The sequence below is a fragment of the Glossina fuscipes genome, unplaced genomic scaffold, assembly GCF_014805625.2.
Source record: "Glossina fuscipes isolate IAEA_lab_2018 unplaced genomic scaffold, Yale_Gfus_2 1, whole genome shotgun sequence".
Classification (NCBI taxonomy): Eukaryota; Metazoa; Arthropoda; class Insecta; order Diptera; family Glossinidae; genus Glossina; species Glossina fuscipes.
In genome coordinates this window covers 5505197-5531838 of record NW_023998415.1, presented here as the reverse complement: position 1 = coordinate 5531838, position 26642 = coordinate 5505197, and the positions used below count along the sequence as shown (strand labels likewise).

At 34.4% G+C, this 26642-nt stretch overlaps 2 protein-coding genes across 8 annotated transcripts; one reads left to right on the top strand and one right to left on the bottom strand.

Moving 5' to 3' along the window:
• Positions 1–70: 70 nt before the first annotated feature.
• On the bottom strand, positions 71–13153 carry LOC119632702 (proton-coupled folate transporter). Of its 5 annotated transcripts, XM_038025751.1 has the most exons (6): positions 13039–13153; positions 12709–12961; positions 2835–3593; positions 2381–2719; positions 1954–2288; positions 71–263 (listed from the first exon to the last, which is right to left on the bottom strand). In XM_038025751.1, the coding sequence occupies exons 2-6, from the start codon at positions 12709–12711 to the stop codon at positions 143–145; spliced, it is 1557 nt and encodes a 518-aa protein (XP_037881679.1). In that variant the 5' UTR covers positions 12712–12961; positions 13039–13153; the 3' UTR covers positions 71–142. The 5 variants fall into 5 exon arrangements, with proteins under 5 accessions (XP_037881679.1, XP_037881677.1, XP_037881680.1 ...); XM_038025749.1 differs by lacking the exon at positions 13039–13153 and having other exon boundaries at positions 12709–13030; XM_038025752.1 differs by lacking the exons at positions 12709–12961; positions 13039–13153 and adding an exon at positions 6391–6411.
• On the top strand, positions 7263–26363 carry LOC119632700 (protein scarlet). Of its 3 annotated transcripts, none has more exons than XM_038025746.1 (7): positions 7263–7336; positions 23526–23575; positions 23735–23871; positions 23940–24905; positions 24960–25201; positions 25948–26048; positions 26167–26363. In XM_038025746.1, the coding sequence occupies exons 2-7, from the start codon at positions 23548–23550 to the stop codon at positions 26340–26342; spliced, it is 1650 nt and encodes a 549-aa protein (XP_037881674.1). In that variant the 5' UTR covers positions 7263–7336; positions 23526–23547; the 3' UTR covers positions 26343–26363. The 3 variants fall into 3 exon arrangements, with proteins under 3 accessions (XP_037881674.1, XP_037881672.1, XP_037881671.1); XM_038025744.1 differs by lacking the exon at positions 7263–7336 and adding an exon at positions 10423–10727; XM_038025743.1 differs by lacking the exon at positions 7263–7336 and adding an exon at positions 20497–20781.
• Positions 26364–26642: the final 279 nt, after the last annotated feature.

Here is a 26642-nt window from a genome sequence, read left to right as displayed (position 1 = left end):
AAAAATAAAATCCATTAATTGATTTATTTTATTACAAGATCAGTCAAAAAATATTATCATTAATATATGTTATATTATATATTAATATATTCTAACTTAAATTAATTACAATTTAAAGAAATCTTGGAAACTTTGCATTAAATTACTGTTGGAAGAGCGTATCATTATTCGCAATTACGGATGCATTTCGAACGATTGCTTCCTCATTTTCCGTTGTCTCTGCTACTGCGATGCTTTGATTACCCAACGTTATGTGAATACAACTGCAATATAATATGTATAAATAAATAATAATTACTCTAAAAGGGAATATATATGTACGCATTCTGATGAGTAAGGCTGATTGATGGAACAAGTTAAATAATCGGTCAAGGCCGCACTCTCCACCCATTTGCTTAATATCATTTCTTTATCAAACATTACATTTTGTTACCTTAAAAAGGCACACATTTCTCGAGTTGCCTTATAGATAGATCTATGTGGACCCAACCTACTCCTGCAATCCATTTCATTAGTTTTTATAAATTTCCATCAAAGTTGGGCCTTTTTCCTATATAAAGACTTATTTGATGGTAAAAACAGTTATTGTGACTGAGGGTTCAAAAAATGATCGCATCTTATCAACTCTTGTGTTCGATCAATTGTTGTCGAGGACTATAAACGGAAGACTTTTTTCAAAATAGAACGTCATAGGTAGAGTGGTCGTAAAAATAATCCAATCCAACCCACCATACATTTGTTTGTTTACCCTTGGACCAAATTATGTCCGCATAGCAAATGTCATCAGAGTATACTTCAAGTTGAACAATGACGTGCTAACACGGCTTAAATGAATTGAGTACTAAACTGAACCGTACTTTTGTTCTGACCCTAACACTAAATGGTACAAAATGGGAAAAGTTCTTGGGTCAAGCGTGTTTCAAATGTAAATTTAAATGTTCTTACCTTACCTTTCTCATCATCCCAAAGGCTTGGGCACATTTTTGCTATGATATTGTTACCTACTCTTAGTAAACATCTCATCCTGCAAAGCTTAATTCTTTACACTCTGACACTAGCAACATATGGTTTTTATCGGAAATTTTCGTTTCTTATTAGAGTTTCTCTTTTTTCTTTGTACATACGAACCGCCAACAATTTTTACGGTCCAAAAGTGAATTTTTTCCTGTAAATATTCACCAAATGACATACAATGCATGTCCCTCGCTAATCATAGACTAAACTTCAGTTACTATTTTCTTTGTTCTTTCAAAATAAAAATTTCCGCCAGTTACCTCAAGCATGCTTCAGAGAAACTTGACTTACGAGAATAGCTCGGGTGTTAGGACTTTTTCACCACCACTTGCGATGCGAGGGTACATTAAGTTTGTGCGGATTTATGTAACAGCTAAAGGACTTGAGATGGACCCACCATTTATTACACCGATGGAGTGTGGATTACTTGCTGAAACTTGTCTGCATATTTGTCCGTCTTGCTTTCTTGCTTATACCAATGGAGTGAGAATTATTTTTTTAAATTTGTCTGCGTATTTGTACGTCTTGCTGTCTTGCATTCAACTTACGGACCACAATTTTGATTAAATTTACACAAAATTACACTCACGGATTCTGGCCCAAAGACGAAAACTATTGATAATGATTGGGATCGGATCGCTTCTTCGACTGCTTCGTGTATAACCTCATATTTTGAAAAGGCGTTATCTCAATAACTGTAAGCTTTTGTGGGGTATATAAAGTTGGTCTGCGGCCAACTATAGCGTCTTTAGTTATTTAGAAATGATTCCCCTTTATTTTTATACATTCATAATTATTTCCTTAAATATTATCATTCCATTGCCCTTTCATTCCATCCATTCCCAATTTTATTCACTCTTTTAATGGTTTTTTTGCTTTTTGCTCATTTCATTGTTTTGCGTAATTAGATTTTAAATGCCATCGTGAATAGATACTTACAGGGTTAAGAAGAAAACGGTCAGTTGTGTAACGATGGTTAAAAGAAAAACGCCACCGCCACCTTTGCCGTCCTCATTCAGTGTAGCGCGATAGACTTGAGAATAGCAAATACCGCTTATAAAGGGCACGGCATTATCGCAAACTGAGAGTAAAGCAAACACTTTACCACGTTCCGATTGCGGTACTATTTTTGAGGTCATTGCTCGTATCATAGGTCCCACTATCGGACCTAAACCGCAAATAACAGCTCCCACATAGAATAAGGTACCAGTAGTTGCGAAATAATAAAATAAACGAGCTATAGCGTGGGCCCAAGCCCCTATAAACACTATCGTCTAAAAGTTAAAGAATTAAAATGAAAGTCAAAAAATATTAAAAATAATAATAATAATAATAATAATAATAATAAATGAACATATGAACGTACGGTATCTCTCCAGTTAAAGAATTTATTCATTAAGGGTACTGCTATCAGCATGGCTATGACATAAGCTGAAGATTTAAATGTTTTGAATACACTGTAAACATCGACGCCCCAATTGAATTTAAATGTGGCGTATAAGAATAAATATTGATTTTCGTCTCTTTGAAAAGTATACAAAGCCATCGATATAAGTAAAATAATTAAAAAGCAGCGACGATAGCCGGGTCGGGATTTCATTAAAACCCCGAACGAATCCTGAACGTGTTGCTTATCAAAGAAATCAATAATAAAGCCACAACAACTTAATTCTTTTAAAGAACGCTGTTTTTCGGTAGTTTGCCACTGCAAATTGAGAATAATAAATACACGTATAATCATATTTCCGTTCATTGCAAACGCAGGAAACGAAAGCAGCAACTTTTCTCTCTGCATATTTATATCTTATCTATATACTTACCTTTAACACTAGCACAGTATAGATAATCGAAATTGCCAAGAGGGAAGCATTTAATGCGAACATAGTCCCATAAGACCTATTGAAATGATTATAAAAAAGATATGAACCCAAGGCCACTCCGGTGGGCATTGCGCTTAAATAGCAAACTTCCAAAATCGTTACCCTCATTGTGCGATTCTTTAAAGTCGATATATCCGATATGTAAGCGAAACAAGAAGCAAATATAGCAACATCTGCCCCAGTTAATGCCGATGGTAACGTTGCCGTTAATATAACATATTCCAATGGCCACGTTTTCATATTCGCGTTAACCACTATCATCACGGAATAAATGAATTTACCACATAAGCCCATTAACAAGGGCAATTTTCGCCCTCTACGATCCGAAAATGAGCCCAAAAATAAAGCCAAAACGATTGGGAAAACATGACCCGCTATACTCTCGTATTGATAAAATTTCGCAGTCGTTACTTGAACTTGTTTCTTGTATTCGGCATTCTCAATATCTTTGATGCGATCGCATATCTCTTCTGTAAAATTATTATTAACTCGGCAGGCCTTTTGTAGAAAAAAATCTTGCTCGACTACAGTCGTAATCATAAATGCAAACATATACAGGAACATAGTGGGCTCCACGGAAATTTCTCGATACCATGGTGAGAAAATGCTCTTTTTCAATTTATCCCATTTATTATCGTTGTTAGTATTATAAGACGCAGCTATCGGCTTATGTGTAAATTCTGTATTTGTGGGTACATCCTAAAAGTGAGCAACGAAATTTTTATTACAATGTAAACAATAGAAAAACATGGTTTTCGTCCAAGCTCTTGTCACACATGAAATTGTTAAATAAGCGAGTGTTACCAACACAACAAATTCTTATTGCAAAAGATTCAAATAAAAACATTTTCTTTTAATAGGCATTATTTCTTTTTCTTTTTAAAAATTAAAAACTTCATTAAGCAGATAATGCGGCGTGATTATTAACATGATGTGATGAAAATGGCAATTTAATATTTTGTTGCTTGGCCACTGCCAATCTTAAGGCATTTGTTCAGATATTTTTGGTTTGCAGCTCGGCTATTGCGATCGATCGAAACAGTATAGTTACCAAATATTTCAATTTTTTATTTCATACTTTCCCGAAAACTGAAGTTGCCGTCACGTATTGGAAAATGTTTTACTTTACACACACAGGGTACATTAAGCTTTTGCGCATGCATTCAATGCTCAGAAAAACTTGAGATAGATGGCAAGTTGTACAATACTGCTCGATCCACAATCATGTACTGAATCGATTCAAGTTTACCTTTCTCTCCATCCATTTTGCTTTCTTGCGTTCAATCTACAGGCCGTAAATTTTTGCGGTGTTTTTTTTTTTTTTTGTATTCTGCACATCGACACGTTTTGACCCAAGGACGAATGCGATTGAAAATGTTCTGAAACGTGGCATTTTTTCGGTCCGTTTTTTTAAAAAGTTGTTATACGACTTACTGAAGTGTAATGAAGGGTCACGACCCAATATAAAGTTTTTACTTGTTTAACATAAATTTTTTTTTTATTCTTACAAGTGTGAAGGCGCTATTGCTTTATTTAGAAATTCAAGTTTCTTAAGCAGTTGTTAAGAGTGTCAATGAAGTTAATTCCTTAGGTAAACGATTTTAAGATTTTTCCCGGACAAGCAAATACAAATTTTTTTAATAATGGGAAACAGACGAGAGTTAAATAGGGCCTTTCTAATATTGAATATGCTAAAAATTTGCCCACTTTATCTGTATAGACGAGCCGGTCCTGGTTAGTTTAGTTTATAAATAACACGTTATAAACGTTCGCTTAGAGCATGTGTTTTGTCTTTGATTTTATTTACTGGGAAATTTTTTGCTCTGGAGAAAAGCCATAAATGATTTTCAATAATTATTATTGATAGGCAAATGGTTTGCGGACAATTAACTGTAAATAATTTATGCAAAGAATTTATAAGATTGAGGTAGCACGTGTTTGCTTTTTGCCGGCATTTGTCATAGAAACTTACATGTTGTCTCAATAAGGTATCCATCATCAGTCTCGTCCAGATGAATGAAATATTTAAAAAGAACTTGAACTCTTTCTTCCCAAGGAATGTTGAATATATTATATATATATATATACATATATATATATATATATATATTTTTTTTATATTTAAAGCCTTACAAAAATGATTAATTTTCATTTATTTTGTATAAAACTTGAAATCAAACTACCGATGAGGAGGGAGAAGAGACATAACATGGCAAATCATTGCAACCACCAGCAAGATTGGTGCCGAGAGAAATGTATGCTGCTTTCTTGTTTCGTTCGTGCTTCGTACTCTATCTTTTTACTTCTTCATTTTTCCCTTTCACCTTACAGATGCTTAGATATATTGAGTTTGTCACAATCATATCTGGCTACAATTAATGCGAAAACCTTAAGGCGAATTTTTAAATACTAAGCAGCTACAGTTAATATGTAATAAGGTTTAATCTTGTTCTATGAAAGTTGTTATGGATTTTTTCGCTACTGCTCAGGTGTTTAATGGGGATGACTTGCGGTTGCTAATAACGATTTGGGGAAATTTGAATTTACAAAGGCAGACGTAGAATATTTTTTAGATTATTTTGATTTGTTTCGTTTTGTTTCTCTATCCGATAACGGATAACCGATGTTTATAGGCGTTTCAAGAGGAGGATCTTTAAAAACTATTGATATATTTCCCTCTTCTTTTTATATAAATCTATTCGATTCGTTTAAATTATGATTGACATAGAACAGAGATAAGGATATATATTCTTGAATAACGATAGCCTCACAGTCCATTTTATAACAAAGTGTATGAAATAATCAATTGCCCTCAATCAACCGATGTACGTCTTTGAAACACAAACTAATTCAATGAAAATCTGATTGGCTTTTAATTCAACACTGAGATATCCATGATGTTATCCATATCTGCCGGGATGTTTTTTGTTTTCCGTTTTTATATATATTTTGAGAAAAACATGACATGAAAAACTAAAAATTAATATTTTTCAATGCTTTGTGAGAGATACGAAAAACCGTCCAATTCGTTATATAAGTTTTTCCAAAATTTATCGAAATGTTGTTAATTTGTAAATAATTAATCGGCATTCCTTTGGCACTTTTCTTTAACTAGAAATAATGCGACACAAAAGGCGGTATCAAGGTATGCAAAATTCGCCTTAACTCGATTCACTTTTTTTTTTATTTATTTTTTAACAAGTCGGCAAATTTCTTCTTTAAGCATACGTAACATGTTTGCTTATAAAGCAAAATATTTATTCATTTGCGCTTTAATAACAATTAACGATGCTTTAATAACAATTTATGTTTACGCAAATTTCACTTTCATTTTTGATTTTTATTTACCGTACTCGCAAAACTGTTTTATATCACATATTCTTTTTCACATTGCAAGAAGAATCACGTTCGCACTACTTTGTCACAGTCACGACAGATTAATGAAGAATATAATAAAATACAAAAGAAATAGAATAAGAGCAACAACAATATTTACCATCGATTTTTCAATGATTTCATTTCATTTGATAGACAAGAGAGCTACAAATCTAACTGACTAACTAACTATCTGCGACATTAAGCCTTCGATTTAAAAATTAAACATTTATTTTCTCTCTCTCTCTCTCTCTCAGTCAGTAACCCGTGTATTCATTTATTTATTTATGCAATTACAAGTTGAAGTCTAGACATTTGTATGTTGATAAACATCTATTCAAAAGAGAATGATTTACAAAACTTGTATTTATTCTCTTCGTCTCTCTTAAATGAAATGAAATGGTGGCGAGCACAAAACACTCATTGACACCGGCATGCTTTTAGTGCATGTTTTAAAGCATTAAATGGACACAACACCTATGCATGGATGGATTAGTTGTAAGAGTTAAATAAAAGTACTAAATAGCATAGAATTTTGCAGCTGATCGGCAAAAAAGTACTTTTCGAATGCGAAAAGTTCGCAATTTGCATAAATAATTTGTGGGCTTATTAGTGTTTATTTTGAACATTGTACCTAAACATTTTCAATAGGGTAAGTTTTTGTCCAACTAACCGACAAAGAACTACATCCATGTAATGTTTCACGAAGACTTTTATAAACAATTTTCATCTCTTTCCTCTTATAAACCGTTGTTTATTGATTGCTTAAAAATTTTGGCTCGTTTTATGGTCAGCGACGTTAATTTCTACGCTTTGGATCGACCCGACCATCTTTTTACACCTTAGATAGACCTGTCTGTTTCGGCTGTCGAGTCAAATAAAATTTTTTACTCGAAGCAAAAGCAACGTTGTATTTGTACCCGTATCATTGGTGTGTGAATAACAAGCATATAAACGCAAAGAAGAAAAAGAAAGTAAACTTTGGGCAAAGCAAATTCAAAATTCAAATAAATTATTTGCAATATATCTTAGTAGAATAGTAGACAAAAGCAAATACAGTACAGTAAGTAAGTAAAAGTTAAAAAAAAAAGAGAAGAAAACTCGAAACTAACATATTCCGGAATTGTTGGTCATTTGGTAATTAACATACACACATATATGTGTATATTGAAATTTAAGATTATATACTTAGTGTTATTTGAATAGTTTTGCAACGCATTCCGGGTATCCTTACAGACATGATATAATCAATTCAGAATTCCACGCTGATCAAGAATATATTGTTACGAAAATCGTAAGTCCAGCTAACTCTAGCCAAGTCATTTTCCCAGATAATAAATTCCCTAAAGAAGGAAAAACCAAACACACATTCGCAGGCGCGTCATGCAGGTGCAGGCCGATGAAAACGATTAGCGGGAAAAGCAGAGAGGGATAAATAAATATAAAGACTATGAATTTGGGTATAGCAATCTGCTTGTAAAAATGTATATTTAATAGAATATTTGTGGAAGGGATAGTTAGTCGGGCAAGAACATAGAAGTTGAGAGAGAGTACGGCCGAAATAAATTGTGAATAATCTTACATTTAAGGAACATTATTGTAAATAAATGATCCTACTGTCAAGGAATATAATTATAAATAAAAGATCTTTGAAGTGTATTTCTCTTGAGCAAAATATCGACGGTCTAGTGATACGGACTGTGTCTTAGAAAAGTGAATTTCATAACAATATGTATACTTTTTAAATACATTATGGAAAAGAACAAAATGAATATTCCCCACTTCCATCCTGCAGCGGTGGGTATAATAATTGTGGAAAGAATTTGAAAACAAGTAAAGCAAAGTTTAACAAACTACAAACATCTAACTTATTTGTCTTACATAATAAAGGTTAACTCAAGTTATTTGCTTGCCATGTTTGCCTTGAATTTCTTCTCTTCATTTGGATGAACTGTCTTTGAATGATTGGCAATTCGTTCACGATTGGAGATCTATTGACGCTATTCTTTAAACATCAATATTTTTCATTCAATTTATTTTAACGATTCAGAAGAGATAGGCATGGAAAGTCATTATTATCGGCCTTCCTCACACTTGCTCTCACATTGATAGGAATAAAACAGTTTTAATATTTATTAATTGTATGTGTATTTAGAAAAGATATTTTGCTTTATTGCACCCTTGCGGCACTTGCGGCGCAGGGTGTATTAAGTTTAGTGCGGACGTATGTAACACGCAGAAGGATTTAAGATAGACCCATCTTTTATTATATCGATCGATTCAGAACTATAATCTGAATTGATCAAAATCTGTCTGTTCGTCCGATGTCTGTCCTGTAAATTTGTATTCCATCTACCGGTCACAATTTTCGGTGATATTTTGATGAAATTTGATACAGTAACGTGTTTTGATCCAAGGACGAACGCTATTGGAAATGGTTTGAATCGGTTCACTTTTTCGACCAATGCCCGTATAACACCCTATTCGGAAAAGTCGTTATTTGGGGAAATTTTTGCAACTTTTCAAATTTCTCAGCAAAAACGGCTAAGTGTTAACATTTCGACATTGAAAATTAGGGTGAAAACTTTAGACCGCCTTTGGCAATTTTTTGAACCCGTTCCTACGGAAATGGAAGCTTTATATGGTAAAAAGGTTGAATTTCCAATATTTCATAGTGAAAATTAGCTCATAATAAGAAATTGACAAAGAAATCAACCTTATCGAATTTGGACCCCGAAGGCCTATAAGTATTCTCATGGAACGTAAATCTTTATATGCCAAAAAAAAATCCTTAATTTTTAATTTTTTTGTGATGAAAATTTGTTTATGATAGTTATTGAATAAAAAAAAATTAAGTAGGACCTAATTGGATCCAAATGGTTCTATTTCTTGACCCAATTGCTTATAAGATAGCCCATGAGTAGCAAGTACTTCGGAAATTAATTTTAATATCAGCGCTTCAGTAAGAAAATAAACGATAGTGAATTTGGATCATATAGGTCTATTTTTTTTTTTTCTTTTTTTTTGGACCCCAGCTATCACGCTATCGGGAAACGCAAACTCTAATGCGGCCTTTCATGACAATTATGATTGTGGGTGAAAGTAATATGTACTTTAGGGGAGCAAATAACTGTGCTGGGCGAAGTAGTGTAGGTTATGTAATTGCCAGCGTTGCGCGATTATGATATTTTCACTTGTTTTCTATTTGATTATGTTATTCGGCACTAATTTAATCGTCAAATGAATTTTCATTTGGTATTGTCAAAACTCATAAGTATGACTTTGAGTCGAGAGCTGTGAACTCGCTACGTGACGCTTCGACATAGCACTTAAGTCGACATTGAAAGCCATACAAACTCGAAGACAAAAATTAGCATTGAATTTATTCGACGTCGACAGTCGCGAACTGGTCCCGTATGTTTATTATACGAAAGTATATGAAAATGTTAACAAGTGGGTCGAGGTCCATTTTCATACTTGATCTATGGGATCAATTCCATAGAAGTTTCCAATTTTGTGTTTCCTTTTTCACAATTTGAAGAATTATTATTGCATGAGAAGAGCGATAACCGCAAACTGATGAATAGCAATAAATATAGATGTGCAGCGTAGATGTTAAGATGTCTTTGATGCATATCTTGTCTTATGCCCGCACAGAAAACTATAAAAAGTGTAAACTGAAATTTAAATTAATATTCAACTTAGGTAAACAATTTTTAACAGTATAATCGGGATTATTCCGCACATTTATCGGAAATTATTCAATATGAAGATTATAGATAATTATGGCGGCGTTCATTTCCATTTATACGAATATATGCACAGTTAGATCATTTATAATTATTTGTTTCGAATATAAATTGCTAGGAGAGTCAAAAGGTTATACAATTCTACGTAATCTTTGCTGCACGTGGGCTTTAGAAACGTGTTATTGCACTTGTTCAGCGTACAGTATTTTGATTTAAAAGCTTAATGCGCTAGGGATGTATCGTACGTTTTAAAATTTTTTGTTTTAAAACTCAGCATGGAAAGGAATTAAAAAATTTTTTTTTTTTTTGATTTTAGGTAATTGCAGGTAAGAAAGGGCTTGGCTTCGCTGTTCATGGATGATGATAAACTAAATTTATCATTTCGTTTATGACATGTACAGAAACAGCAGAAACAGTGTGAGAGATTAAAAGATTTGTTTGTGCCATTCATCGTTCTTCTTCTTCTACTTAGATTCAGAAAATTAAAACAAGAAACTGAATGTTCACAAAAATATGCTTAAGCGGTGTAGTTACACTTCGCATGCATTGAAAAGGTATATGAAACTTGTCGAAATTGCAACTATTTTGAGGGACGACGTGATTGATCTGTGCGCGGTTTCAGCAATGTCGGACTTGATGGGACTAATTCTAATCGTGCTGTTGGCTTTCCTGGCTAGGCACGACTGTCTGGCAAGAAGTGATGATAGAGGTATGTTTGTGCCCAGGGAACGTAAGTTTATATATGTCTTCAGGGTATTTTTTGTCGGGTAATGTGAATCGCTCTTCATTGAATTATTTCATTGGTAGTGTGAAGGTCTTGTTTGTTAAAGTATATCTGCTGAATGGTAATTTGGCTGTGTTGGAGAAGCGTCATTGTTGTATATTTTCTGAATATATTCTGAACACTGTTGTTGTTGGCGAGTTCAATTCTAACTTCTCTATAATCGGTTGTAATATATACTTAACATGATCGTTGGGTTTGTCTACAATATTAGACGTCTTATGTTCACATTATAATTTTCTTGGTTGCACCGTCAGAAACTTTTGTTAAGTATCGTAACCTGATTAGAAATAGTTTTCCTTCTCCTCGCGGTTTTTATGTTCGTCAAATTTGTAGACCAATCTTCGAAAGATACAACGGTGGCATGTTGCTCGAATTGTTCGCCTTATGAACTGTTTATCGTCTCAAAACTTTTGCATTATTTTACCAACTTCATATGATTACTTTATGTGTATGAATGTAATTATGTGATACAACTACTACTGATCGAGACGGCATTTCTTTTCTTGTTTGCCATGTATTTAATTTCTTTTCCATAGTTTGGCTGAGGAGACGATTCTGGTGATATATACATAATGCAAAACTCAGAACTCAGTACCCACTGTATAATACATTTAGATATTTTGCTCGCTGAATGGCTTGCACTACGATACTGGGTGGACTCGTAAATAAATAAGTAAAAACATTATTGTGGACGACAGCCCACCATTAAATGTCTACCCTAAACACTATGCATCGCTTAAGCGAAGTTATTCATTTAATCACTTTTACAAATATGTCATGGGCGAAGAAGTGGTTCGATCTGAACCATTTTCAAAATCGTGCTTGCCCCAAAATACGTCTGTGTATCAAATATCTCAAAAATGTTGACTTGTAGGTTGAACACAAAAATATCAGACAAATAGACAGACAGACAGACAGACAGACAGACAGACTGATGGACAGACATACAAGCTTATATCGATTGAGAAAATGATTCAGAATCGATTGATTTAACAAAAGATGAGATTAACTAAAGTCTTTGTGAGTGTTGCGAATAACCGTACAATTTTGATAAGCCCTTCTACCACGTAGTAGTGAAACGGTTTAAAAAAAGAAAAAACCTGGAAAGACTTATCAATATACGGAGTACAGCAACAATGAAAAGAGCGTCCAGTTTCTATATGAAACATATTTTTGCTTTAACGTTAATCTGCGGCGTCTATGCCGCCCAACTTACAATTGCTTTTCATATTTGCTAATGCCCTCAATGTAGGTGCAACTCGATTCTGGACATGTATTTCCGAAAAATTGATTTCTTGTGGATGATCTGAAATTTCGACTCCCCGCGGAACCATTTAAATCAAGAAAAAACCAAAACATACGAAAAAAAAAAAAACACAAGGCGATAATATCTCCTAAGCGAATATCATAGGGCAAGTGCCGGTGTGAGAAGCCAGTCAATCATAGTAAATAAGAGAAGTAAATGTTTTTGAAGAAAATGAAAAATTTTATAAAATATTCGTTCAAAGATCTACCGTCGTAGCGCACACTCGCACGAAGTTCGATTTAAACTTTGCTTAGAGTTATCTCAAACTTCATTTGGCTCGCCTATCTAACACAGTACACAGGACTGATTGTACATGATCTACTAAATAACAGAAAAGCAACAAAAACGATTGACATCAAAATATTATATTTAAGTCGGAATATAACTTATTTTGCATGCAGTTGCTTAAAATTTTCTTTAAACAAAAAGAATTTATTTTTTTTGTAAGTAAATGGTTGTGTTGGCAAAGTAAATTAATTCGTTCAGGTAAGTGATGTGAATAATGCATATTAAGCGGAAACTATATAATCAGATTAATATTTATTATAATGCAAATGGAAATGGAAAAGTGCTTTTTGTTAGGCTTATTTGCTTATTTACCATTAGAGTAATAATTGTTGATAGAATTGTTGCATAATTGTGTTGCGTTTATTTTTATTTAACCAACTTAATTATGGATTGGATGGCTTTGCAGTCACTTGTTCTTGTTGCGAGTAGCGAAACGTTTTAAATCATTCGATCTTTATATAATGCGTTTTCTTCGCCTTTTTTATATCGTCATAACAATCTTAGAATGCCATTGAATGCCACTGGTAATATGCTCGTATTTAAAACGACATGTAATGAGTTAACTCTTCATTTATTTACGTTAATTGAACATAAAATTGCATTTCATTCAAAGCGAAATAAAAAATTTCATTCAAACTTAACCTTTTCACTAGTTCTCCTTATAAATAAAGCATCTGCGATGCGGGCTAATGTGTCGGCAAGTCTTTCAATTTGCGGTTTAATTTAGACGACCGTTCACTGTAGTAAGCGTTTGCAAACTAAATTGAAATCAAGTTTCGCTAATCAATGAAATTTTACATTTTTAAATTGCGCGTCTTATCAGTTTTTAAGATTTTTTTTTTTGTTTTTTTTTGCTTTCGATGTTATTCTAACTGGTCGCCTATTATCTGCAATTACATCTGATAATGTTTGCTTAAATGAATTCACATAAGACCAGATGACAATTGTCTAATCATAAACGAGTAAAACAAAACCTATAGTGCGCCACGACCCATCATTAAATACCCTACGCTATCTGATGGTTATTTGTGTAGCGATTCTTCAGAAAGTTCTCGGTAAAGTAATCCAGACCGAAGCATTTTCAACAGCATTCGTTCTTGAGCCAAAACACGTTAGTGCAGTAAATTTTTTTAATGTGTTTCGAAAATTGCAACTTTTTAGCTGAATACACGACTAGATGGACAGATATTGGACGCGCAGGTGGACAGGTAAACTTAGATTGAATTAAAAAAATGATTGATGACGAGGCTCTATCCCAAGTCCTTCCGGTTTTTCCGTACATCCGCGTAAATTGAATATATCCTCTCACTAAAAGTGGTGTAGGGTATGAATAGTCCATGGCGAATTGTTTTAAAACAACTATGAAAAAGTTATGCGATTACGACATACTTTACTATAATATAAGATCTACTAGCGTGTAAAAGTTTATTAACATTTTTATATCGACAAGCGAAGTATGAGGGGCATATTCATTTTGTCAAAACGTTTGCAACGCCCAGAAGGAAGCTTCAGAGATCCCATAAAGTATATATATATATATTCTTGATCAGTATCAAATTCTGAAACGATTTAATCATGTCCGTCCCGTCTGTCTGTCTATCTACGTAAATATCTGTTATAAACTTTCTCCTGGCCGTAAAAATTCAGCTATCTACTTGAAATTTGACAGAAACATTCTTTCGCGAAGATTGTTGTTGAAAACTAGCCAACCCGGTCGAGGGACTAGCTTGCAGTACGCCGTAAACTGAGAACACCTCTGTTTTTCAAAACGAATAATAAGTTGGTTTTTTTGCTCATTACTCATAAACTATAGCAGATAAGTGTACAAAAATATAAACGCACATACTATGGACGATGCCGTAGCATTTGTGTATAAAAATGGAAAAAATTCATTATGCCTACCTTATAGTGTATCAAATTTAATTATATTTTCATTAACTTTGTAACGCGCAGAAACGACTGTCAAAACTCCTCTTAAAGTATAATATATATACACTCTTGACCAATTTCAAATTGGGAATGAACCTAAAGATTATCCCATTCGCAAAAGTGAAGATATCGCCTACAAATTTGCGACGGAGTTTAGAAGTGACTTAAACTTTTTCAGGGTCCGCACGCCTATGCGGAAAAACTTTTATTTTGAAAATAGAAATTGTCAGCTGCGCCTGAAATGTAATTCTTTTAATTTTTTTAGGAAATCTATGATCAGTAAATATTTAAGTAGCTGGGCTGGGAATCTTTCATTTGCTTACCACGACAGCCCAGATCCCGCTCGATCCGACTATCGGTTATTGCTTGTTTTCCAGAACTTCGTTAGTCGGTTAAAGTTGACTTTCGAAAAATGGCTTGGCTCAGTTTTCCTCTCAAAATGCCCAATAGTTCCACAGTGATGGCTTGATCACTTTGTTAGAAAAATGACGAAACATTATCAGTCGAATGACATGGTGACTTGGTTTAATGATCTTAATTTAAAATATAAGAAAAATGAGTTCGAATAGTGATGAGAAGAACGCCAAGAACTTATTTCTTAACGCTTAATTTGGACTAATAACATAGGTGACATACATCACCCAATAAATTCGTAAAATGACATAAAAATGTAAGCTTACTATTAATGGATCCAAATGAAGGCTTGCTATTAATAGATTATATTTAGAACACCGGCTTCTACATGGGTCATGATTCAGTCAGGTAAAACATGGGCATGTTTGGTACCGATTCATGCAGACTCTGCCAAGGGACGAATGAAACGTACCATCATATTCTATGTGAAGGTGAAGCCACCTATATAATCAGACATCAAGTGTTTAGAGAGCATTTTACCATGCCGGACACGGTCTGGTGCTCCGATCCAAAGACGGGGACGGAATTCATAAAAATCCTAAATCCTGGAAAGCTAGCGGCATGGGCATAATAATAACGGATCCATACGATTTTCAGATGGTACCAATCTTCAAACGTAATGTGTCAAAATTTCATGACATTCTGGCCGTTAGCTTACAAGTTGCAGTTTTTTTTGATGATGCTGCAGACAAAGTCCAGATTTTTCTAAAAGTAGCGTCACCTAAACAACTTTACTCATATAAATACATCGACATTGGTAGCATTTATATGTCATCCTATGAACTTAGTCAATGACGTGTTATATATAATATAAAGGACTTTTTATTTAGAATATGTCTCGAATTCCCCGAGTCTTTCATTTATCCGTCGGTTTAATGTCTTGATTCACAAAAATTTGTAAATCATGTTCAAATTTGACTTATTAGCGTAAGAAGTTTGGTAACAGACATGACTCACCTGCAGCACCTGCACACCTTTAGAACATAATCGTTTTTGCCAATAATCGATAAAAATGCAAACATAGCTAAAGCGATTGCGCTTTTCAAACTCATCAACAAACGCGTACAACATGAGGCCTTCGATGCCTCATTTTTCTAAATTATGAATCCAATAAGTTCCTGCACTTGCTGCAAAAACAACTTATGGACACTGGCATGAATCGAAATGTATATGCAGATCTTTTTACTTGTTGCTATCGGAACTTTTTTGAAGAAAAAAAGTGGATTTTTTAGATCTAACGAAGTAAAGTCGATGATTTATTTAAGAGTTGTGGTCTTGGGACAGAAAAGTTAAAACTGGATGAAGATATTTGGGAGACATAAAAAGACCTATGCAGACCTTTGCAGACCTATTAGATTTTTGAAACGAAATCAATTAGGATTTTCAAAAGAGATTTAAGTGAGTTTGAAAAGAAGTAAATTTAGTATCGTGTGACATGAAGCCGAGAGATGGGTACTAAAATAAAACTCAAAATAAAAACAAAGTTGTATTGTGAAGCTCGGCCTATATACAGTGAGATTAGAAGTATGCAATTAATGTCTTATCAGCTGTCCAAATGTAAAAAATCATCACCAACGTACGTTAGCGATGATAGGCGGTACAACCGAGAAAAAAGTTAAAGGAAAAATATGTTGTGACAGTTTTATAACAAGTAAACACTTGTTCACTTGCATTGCATTAAAAATACGTTAACGGCGATGTTTCGGGATATGCTACGCTGCCGATCGTATTCGATATATGATTGGTGGCCTGTGTCAACTGATTCTTCGCAGTTATAATGCACAAAAATGGATCGCCTCGCAAACAGCCTCGAAAGATAAGCAATTTTTTCGAAAGGCAAACAAAATCACGCTAAATAGACGGGAACGTGTAGTGGCTAACAATACAAAAACAAGTAAAAGTACTATAGTAGATAAAAGTACTATACTGTCCACCATCAAATGCCCGAAACATCAAATGGTGCGGTCCAAATTTTAGCTGCTGTCACAAAAAAAAAAAAAAAAAACCGGAAATTAGACTGTCTCTCCATATAAGGGGTTGCTTGCATGATAATCCCTAACATATAGGGCCTAAACAATGAACCAGTCCGATTCAAATCCCCCTCCGTTATTCATTCATGAGACATCTTACTTGAAGTGGGGTCCAAGAAATCGACCCACATCGTTCAAATTTGGTCGACTTAATCTTTATGTCAATTTACTATGATACGCAAATTCTCATCGTAAAACATTAACCATTAAGCCTTTTTGGGATATAGGGGTCAACATTTCGTGAGAATTCTTACATGTTATTCCCATAGACCTAGAGAGTTCAATGCGATAACGTTGATTTCTTTGTCAACCTATTTTTACCGTTAAGTATTGAAAATTGTATTTTTTTGCATTAGAGGGAGAAATTTTAAAAATTTTAGCTGACTTTTTAGCTAATGACTTTTCAAGATATCGCGTTACATGTGGAATGGTTGAAAAAGTGCAGCGATCCGCAGCATTTGCAATGACGTTTGTTCTTGGGTCAAAGTACGTTAGTGTAATCAGTTTCATCCATCACAGTGTCCTAAAAGTAGCTTAGATTGTAGATTGAGCGCAGTGTAGATTGAATAGAACGATACATGGACAGACATTAGATCCATTCAGAAAATGATTCTGAATCGCTCGGCATAATAAAGGGTGGGATTTATCTTAAGTCTGATCTTATTCTTACCTTATGTCCGCATAAACCTAGTAAACCTGAAAAACCTAATATACCATAAGTATCGTAAGATATAAAAATCAAGTGGTGATTAGGCGACTCTTGTTTGCGTTATATTGGAGTTTATTTAGTCGTACAGTTCCTCGAGTGTTAGGTAAAACCAAAAAGTAAACTTAATTTGTTATTGCATACTTTCTGGTTTGTGGTCACATATGAACAAAGTTGCGGGTATTTGTTGTTTGCCCAACTCTCGGAACAAAGGGTATAAAATCGATTGTCTCGAATTGTCTCAAATTGTTTGTTGTTAATTGATTGTTAATTATAAACTCATATTTTCCCATTTTCCCAGGGTATTTTGAAAATGTTGCCATCTAGTAGTAAACAGTTCACGTTAAACGTTTGCCTTCTCGTTTGAGGAGACCTTAAACTATCCACTGGTAAACGAGTTAGAAAAACACATCAAAGTCGTTTGGAAAACCATTGCTATTAATAGAAAGAAAACCGAATTGCATTTAATTACATCTTGGTTGGTTACGTATATTATTGTAAGTAGAGCGACCTGCACCAAAGGTTTCTTCTATTCTGTCAATGTGAAACGTTGAGATATGAACAATATACATATGCACATGTATACTTTGTAGCTTAGCCTAGGAAAGTTGTGTTAACCTCAACCTCAGCAATCATCATTTAACCCATGCCACCACATTCCCATTGGCGGTAATTTGATCTGTAAAGTTCGTTGCCTATATATAGAGTTGTCCCCATCGAGTATGCTTGCATGTGCATTGTTGAATGTGCTGGTGTATAAGTTAGTTGCAGTAGGTTTTTTATTTATTTATTCTTTTTTTGTTTTTTTTTTTTTTTTTTGCTTCTGCCTTCTCACGCCCTTAAAAGCATTTTACTTTGCTATGTGGTTTTTATTTTAATATTTTTTTTTTTATTTTTATTTTCTATTCTCTTCATTCTAACTAAACACAAAGTTTTACGAAACTGACTGATTGAATGCGTTTGCCCACATATGCATATATATGTAAGTTTACGCGTATGTGTGTGTTTTATGTTTGTGTGTTTATGTGCATAATTCAATTCTGTGGCATTAACTAAACAAGATTAAAAAGAAAGATGATTCTGAAAGCGAACATATTATATATGCAGGCATAGGAGGGAGGGACTGCTCCCCGCCTGAGCAGGTCTTCATAAAAATTAACTTCGGTTGTATTAAACTGATCGTAGCGTTTGCAATGAAAACTATAAAATGCTTGCAAGCATCATATGCCTCGAATTATAGCAACATCTGTATTAGTTACACGTAACATTCGACCGATCTTCATCCGATCTATATATCATGAATCATTGAAATTTTAGAGTTTCTTTTTCATAGAAGCTGTACTTGTAGAAATGTTAAGAACATTACATACATTTATTTGGTTTAATATCCACTATTGGGCTTTATTTTGTCATTTTGCCTCATTGGTCCATACAAGGTTCTCACTTGTTTCATATCTATGGACTTTTTCTTTCATAAGATTTTCAAACAAAAAAAAAAAAATAAACAATCAAACGCAGAAACTATCAGCAGATCAATCTGATAGATGGCAAACGAATGGCCGACTAACTCGGGATACGGTTTACGATTTCAATTTACAATATTTGCGATCAGTTTTCCAGCATTCAAGCGCCCATCAAGACCTATTCTCTATATATAACAGATTTGTCTGTCGTTCCTGCTATAACATTCCTACCGTAACACTAAGAAAATTAGGAAATCTATAAATCATTAGTGATCCTTATTAGATACTGAACTGCTATGGCCGTGTTTCCCTGTCCTTTTCTTCTCTCATCAAAAGTATCATGCTCGCTAAGATTGAATGATGACTTACATGACTTCTTATGTAATAAAACTAAATATGATATTCAAAGATAGGATATTCACGATTCGTTTGAAAGTGCCGGAAGTAATTTCTCACTTCTTTTCATTTTGATTTCAAATGCGTTCAACAATCATGTTTGCTTGTAATGGGAGCACTTGGCGCTCTTAGCATATGTTTCCTTTGGATTACGCTTTTGCTTATTTATTCTTTCTTTTTTGTTTGCTTGTCGAGCATATAAGATCTCTTTATCAACGTTTAAAAACGTTTCGAAATATTTCCGCTTACCATTCTTGATGTCTATGTCCTCCCATTCCAGAAAATATGCATTAGCAACCTAGGCTTCGTCAGAGCATAGATTCTCAACTAATTTTATCGGTTTTGTTGATCGCGAAAAGCGAACTGGACATATCCTCCCGCCTCTCCATAAATATTTTCGCAAATCTAATGTATATATAATTGAGGTGGAGGGGTGCCAGAGGGCAGGGCAATTCCTCAACTTTAATATCTGTTCGGATATCGGTTGCGATAATTGCGAATGGGCGATGTCTTCAAAGAACTTAAGATCGGATTTGCTTTTCTTTTCCTCGCATTTAACTCAAAGCTGTTTTCTTTTTCTTTAATCAAGCCATATTTTTAGCTAATGCCTGGCATATGCTGACAGATTTTACAACAATGTAAATAAAAATTGTCAGAAAATAAAGCCAAGTGAACAACGTAACAGAATTAAATACCAAAGCGCAACAACTGTTATACTTAAGTGTAAGTGCTACATTAATAACAAGTCTTTATTACTATTACAAACAAACTATTGCTACTAAGTTGCCAGTTGGTGACGACTAAGCCTCTTCTAATAAATAAGAAAATAGTTTCTCTTTTACACTGAGACGGTTAACAATACGCGCGCTTAGCGAAAATTAAAATATATTTGCACCCGTGTAATACGATTAGAAAAATTTTACAAAAGTCTTTTTATTAAAAAAGAAATTTTTAAAAAGAAAGCAAAAAAAAAAAAAAAGAAAAAGGAAGAAAAAAAATCATTTAAACGGATTTAAAGGGAGAACAATATGGCGGATGATAGAACATTATCAAAAGATGACAGTTTAATAATCATGGAAGATCCTCGCTATCCGCAGGCCGGGGAAGAATACGAAATGACTGCCTTGGGTACACACAATGGTAATACAAATGCCAATGGTGGTGGTGGTGGTGGTGGTGGTGAAGGTAACGGAGGTATGAGCCAACATGAGGACGGTCCCTCAAGTATGGCTTCAAAACGCAGCAGTTCCGAACGCAGCTTACCTCTGCGTAGTTACAACAAATGGTGTCCCACGGAGCAAGGAGCCACTTTAGTATGGCGTGACTTGTGTGTCTATACATCTGGCGAGCGAGGCTCCACGCCTACGCTATACAATATGAAAAGAATTATAAACAATTCAACCGGTGCTGTACAGCCAGGCAATCTTATGGCTTTGATGGGTTCAAGGTGTGCGCTTTCAAAATTTATACTAATAAACAATTGTTTTTTTTTGTTTTGCAACTTTCTACTGAAATTTTGCGAGACAGCTGAGTCATTCATGTTCAAATGGATAAAATAAATCACTCCTTCTTTGGTATATTATGAAAAAAAAAAAACAAAAAAGAAAAAAATTTTACTTGAAAAACATGTAAAACATGAAGGAAAAGCAAAGCAACACTTATTCATCCAGACGTATAGCCTTTAGAGGGCTTTCAGTGAAGTGAGAAATGTTTACAATAGAATCAATGAAGCGTAACTCAATCAATGAAGAGATTCAATTACTTACCTCTTCTTCTATGTTTTTATGCACATTCCTTCAAGTTAGAGAATCATCTATAAGTACATGTGATGGCGATAAAAAAAAAAGAATGTATATATATATATATAGAATAAAACAAATCAATGAATTTTCTAAATAAGATTTTTGAAAAAAATTATGAAAAACCATATTTCTACATACATAGATTGTGATATGATTTTTTCGTTCCAGTATACGTTTGTCTTTAGCTTACTTTCATCATTTTTCCCTTTTAAAAACTAAACTTTCCGTGTGTGATAAAAGAGCCGTCTACTCACCACAGATTCCATATACGTATGTACTTACATAATTGATGTATATATATATCTTGTCTATGTCGATAATAAAGTTAGTAAGTTTTTTAATTTTCCAGACGCTCTTCGTTGAACTTCGGTTGTCATAAGCTTTTCTGTTCATCACAGGCATTTATTATTTTAACAAACTTTCATAAGCATAGAAATTTCATATGAAATTCTCATAGCATTGGAGCACGGAAAAGCTCGCTAATGTGTTCTCCAAGAGAGCCAGCTAAGTCTGATAAATCTAATCCTACCAAGTTATCCTACTGCGCCTCCGAAATGTGACCTTCAAAAAAATGCTTGGTTCAGTTTTTTGCCCCGAAGTTCTATAACTTCTATGACACGCTGCCCTGATAGTTTTACTAGAAAAAACTCCAAAGATAATCGAGCAAAATGGCACATATCTAATTTAATACTTAATAATGGCTCGAGATAAGACAAAAACATATAAATATTTAAATGTTGATAAAAAGAAAAAAAGAAAAAGAAAGCAACACGAAGTTTTGACCCTAATCTATTACATACATAAATTATATATATATATATAGTAGACTGAGGTATTTCGTTTGAAGGAACTACATCGACCTGGTTCGTGTTCGTAGTCATATTTTGGGGAAAGTGCATAAAACTCCCATTCAAACATATTTAAAAGATATGCTTTCGCGAGCTCAACGTTTCAATTGATTTATACCCTACAGCACTTGCGGTACAGGGTATATTAAATTAGTGCGGATGTCTGTACCATGCAGATGGGCTTAAGATAAACCCATCTTTTATTATATACCGATCGATTCAGCATCATTATCTGAATTGGTCTAAGCCTGTCTGTCCGTCTGATATCTGTCCGTGTAAATTTGTGCTCAAGCTACAGGTCGCAATTTTTGAGAGATTTTGATGAAATTTGGTACAGTGACGGGTTTTAGCCCAAGGACAAACGCTATTGAAAATTTTTTCGATCGGTCCATTTTTGCGATCACTGCCCGTATAACGCCCTATTCAGAAAAGTCGTTATATGGAAGAAAATTGTAATTTGCAAAATTTCTTAGCAAATATGGCTAAGTATTAGTATGCCGACCTTCTAAATTGGTGTGAAAACTTTAGACTGGATGGGGTAATTTTTAAATCCCTTCTCATATACAACAGAAAGGTATAATTTTTAATGCTTCATGATGAAAATTATATCATAATAGTAATTTAACATAAAGATTGTATCGAATTTGGACCATCTCGGCCAATTTTTTTAATCCTAACTTAATAAGTATTTTCACGGAAATTGATCCTTTGTAGAGCAGGAAAGTTTAAGTTTTAATACGTGGTAGTGGAGATTGACCCATAATAGTGATTTCATACAAAAATGAACTCTACAAAATTTGGATTATCTACGGCTGTCTTTGGATCCTGCCCTATATAAGGGTTAGACTTTGCCCTGCAATGGGTTGCGTTTTGGGCCCGCCTTCCCATTAATCCGCACATGAGGCAAGATATAATTTTTCGATTCTATAATAGAAATAAGAATTAGGTTAGAGTATTTAATGGTCGACCCTGTCCGACTGTAATCTTTTTACTTGTTTTTCCTTAGTGCTTACATAAAATAAGGTTTCATTTGAAACCATTTGAAGATGACGAGAAGCAAAGTGGAATTATACTGATTGCATGAAATGAACGTAATTTCACTAAATATTTTAAAATACATTCGTATTTGTGTTAAACAAAAGTCTTCTATGCTGTCATTGCCTTGACAAAGAGCCAAAACGGAATAATTTGTGTGTGTGTGTGTGTGTGTGTGATCAGTTCACTAAACTTGTCATAGAGGATTGCTTTTTTTGGTATTTCTCTTTTTCTTTATTATTAACGAATCTACTTATGTTAGAAGTTACAAGTGCATCCGAGTTATGCTTGTTATCTCTGTCAGCCAAACGCTGAAATTGAAATTTGAAATTCTTTTTGTTTACCTAGCCGCGGTAATCACGTTTCTCTATTTATTTTGACATAAAGCATTAGTTGAAAATATTATGTTTATCATAATTTCACGTACACACACATGCATTCATACGCTCGCAACCACCTGCAGATACACCAACGTTTATACACATTTGTCTTGTTTATCTTTACAGCGGTTCGGGTAAAACGACATTGATGTCAGTTTTGGCTTATCGTCAACCGGGTAAGTGTTGCGTATTAATAATTATTTAAACTTCCTCTGCCTTAACTTGTGTTACGATATTGTTGTTATTGCTATTGTTGATGATGATGATGATAATGATGTGATGATGATGATGATGATGATGATAAGATAATACTTGACATTCATTTCCATTTATAGCTGGTACTGTAGTTCATGGTGATATATTGATAAATGGCCGTCATATTGGGCCATTTATGCATCGCATTAGCGGTTTTGTTTATCAAGATGATCTATTTAATGGCGCTCTTACTGTCGCGGAGCACATGAATTTCATGGTATGCGTAGAGTTAAATAAGATAATTTTCATTTTCAAAATTCAAATTTTTAATTAATAACGTGTTAGGCTCTTCTACGTTTGGATCGTCGCGTTGATCGACAAGAACGTAAATTTATTATACATGATTTGCTTGAGCGTACCGGTTTAATTGGCTCAGCTAATACTCGCATTGGTTCGGGTGATGATAAAAAGGTTTTATCGGGTGGTGAGCGTAAACGCTTAGCTTTCGCCGTCGAATTATTAAATAATCCGGTGATATTATTTTGCGATGAACCTACTACCGGTTTGGATTCGTATAGTGCTCAACAATTGGTGCAAATATTGTACGATTTGGCTCAAAAGGGTACCACTATATTGTGCACTATACATCAACCCTCCAGTCAATTGTTTGATATGTTTAACAATGTTTTACTGTTAGCCGATGGTCGAGTCGCATTCACGGGCTCACCGCAAAACGCTTTGGAGTTTTTCGCCGCCAACGGCTACCGTTGCCCAGATGCCTATAATCCAGCCGATTATCTAATCGGCGTTTTAGCCACAGATCCGGGCTACGAGCAAGCCTCACAACGTTCAGCTCAATATTTATGTGATCTATTCGCTGTTAGCTCAGCCGCCAAGCAAAGGGATATGCTCGTCAATTTGGAAATACATATGGCTCAGTCCGGGGATTTTCCGTATGATACCGAAGTGGATATTTTTAAAGCCGCCGCTTGGTATAAGAAATTTCATGTCGTTTGGTACCGTACAACTTTAACGTTATTGCGTGATCCTACCGTACAATGGTTGAGATTTTTACAAAAAATGGCAATGGCTCTAGTAATCGGAGCTTGCTTTGCCGGCACTACCGAATTGACGCAAATGGGTGTGCAGGCAGTACAGGGTGCTGTATTTGTTATGATATCGGAGAATACTTATCATCCAATGTATTCGGTATTGAATGTTTTCCCGCAGGGCTTTCCGCTATTTATACGCGAGACTCGCTCGGGAATGTATACGACAGCCCAATACTATGCAGCTAATATATTGGCAATGGTAAGCAAATTCACAACGAGTTATAATTCAAGTTAGGAAATATATTCTTTACAGTTGCCCGGGATGATAATTGAACCGTTTTTATTTGTTATTCTCTGCTATTGGATAACCGGTCTGCGGTCAACTTTTAAAGCGTTCACCATAACGGCCATGGCTGTGGTATTAGTTATGAATGTAGCAACAGCTTGTGGTTGTTTTTTTTCGACCGCATTTAATTCTGTGCCTTTGGCAATGGCATATCTAGTACCTTTGGACTACATATTTATGATAACGTCAGGCATATTCATTAAAATTAGGTAAGTAGCAATCAATTAACTAAAAGTGAGAGAGTTAGCATATATGTGCTATTGGAATGAATCTTCGATACCCCCAGCTTAACATAGGTCGTTAACTGAGCAATGATTCTGAGAGATGATTCTGCGAACGATGATAGATAAAACTGTCAAGGTCAAGAGCAAATTCAAATTTTCTACAGAATCTCTGATATATGTTTTTGCCATAACTCTTACAGAGTGAATAATTGATTGAGTCAATATTCAACGTATGATGTGGTATATGCAAAGGAAAGTTTCCCTCAAAGCCTCTATCAACTTTTATGGAATAATTTGTAGGTAGGATCTGAAAATTGTAAATTTGTATTCACATCTTAACGCGACGTATGTAAGAAGTTGCGACCATCACGTCGGCATAACGGGGTTGAAATTCTAGTACCGTAGATCGGTTCTTTTGAATAACGTGTGGGCGCAGCTAAAGCGAACGCCCGATCAGTGAAGGGATAGTGAGCATACACTCTTCACCAGAGTGTAGTGACACTCTATCACCCTTTTTTCACTTCTTTCTGCCTAATCGTCATTGTATTTTCTCACGTCTGTCCATCAAAATATAATGAACGAGAAAAAGTGTTCTTCTATCCCTAGGATGAGAGATAAATAATTTATTGAGACATTCCTTAAATCTGAATGTATTGAGGCCGACTCACCTGCAAATTTCGAATTGTAGAAACGCTTCTCATATGTTTATTTTATTTAATTGAATTTCTTAGTACTCTGCCTGTGGCTTTTTATTGGACGCAATATTTATCCTGGATGCTATATGCGAATGAAGCCATGACGATAGCGCAATGGTCTGGTGTGGAGAATATCAGTGAGTATGAAATTTTTCCTGCGTCCTATAGCGAACGCATTTATTTATCAAATTAATCGTTCAATTAACTGCGCAATTATTGTTCGCAGGATATGTATTATTAATAATTATTTTTCAGCTTGTTTTCAAGAGAGCGAAGATTTGCCTTGTTTTCATACCGGTCAAGATGTACTTGATAAATACAGTTTTAATGAGTCGCATCTTTATCGAAATTTATTGGCCATGTTTGGTATTTATATGGCTTTTCATCTTCTTGGCTATTATTTTTTATGGCGTCGCACGCGTAAAGTTTAAATCATTTACAACGAAACCTAGCAACATTGATGCAAATTACTAACGTCAGTTATCTCAATATAGGAAGGGAATAATTTCTTCTTGAAATAATTGTTTACAACACTGCCATCATTTTTTCTTTCTGTTCTTTTTTTTCTTTTATCAACTACTCAATCAATATTAAGTAAGTCTTTCTATTATTTTTATATTAAATAAATATTTGGGAAAACTTTTAAACAAGACTTCTTCAACAATCTTAAACGTTAGGAGAAATTAGATTCGGTATCGTGGTATTGAGAGAATATGAGCAATAATGTGGAA

Excerpts from the sequence above, each read along its gene's own strand:
- LOC119632702 (XM_038025747.1), bottom strand. The coding sequence starts at position 4,893 with ATGATGGATACCTTATTGAGACAACAT. Across the intron at positions 2,720-2,834 it reads ATACTGTGCTAGTGTTAAAG|TGGCAAACTACCGAAAAACA; the intron begins GTAAGTATATAG and ends CTCAATTTGCAG. Across the intron at positions 264-1,953 it reads ACCGTTTTCTTCTTAACCCT|TTGTATTCACATAACGTTGG; the intron begins GTAAGTATCTAT and ends ATTATATTGCAG.
- LOC119632700 (XM_038025743.1), top strand. The coding sequence starts at position 20,531 with ATGAGCCAACATGAGGACGGTCCCTCAAGTATGGCTTCAAAACGCAGC. Across the intron at positions 20,782-23,525 it reads ATGGCTTTGATGGGTTCAAG|CGGTTCGGGTAAAACGACAT; the intron begins GTGTGCGCTTTC and ends TTATCTTTACAG. Across the intron at positions 24,906-24,959 it reads CAGCTAATATATTGGCAATG|TTGCCCGGGATGATAATTGA; the intron begins GTAAGCAAATTC and ends TATTCTTTACAG.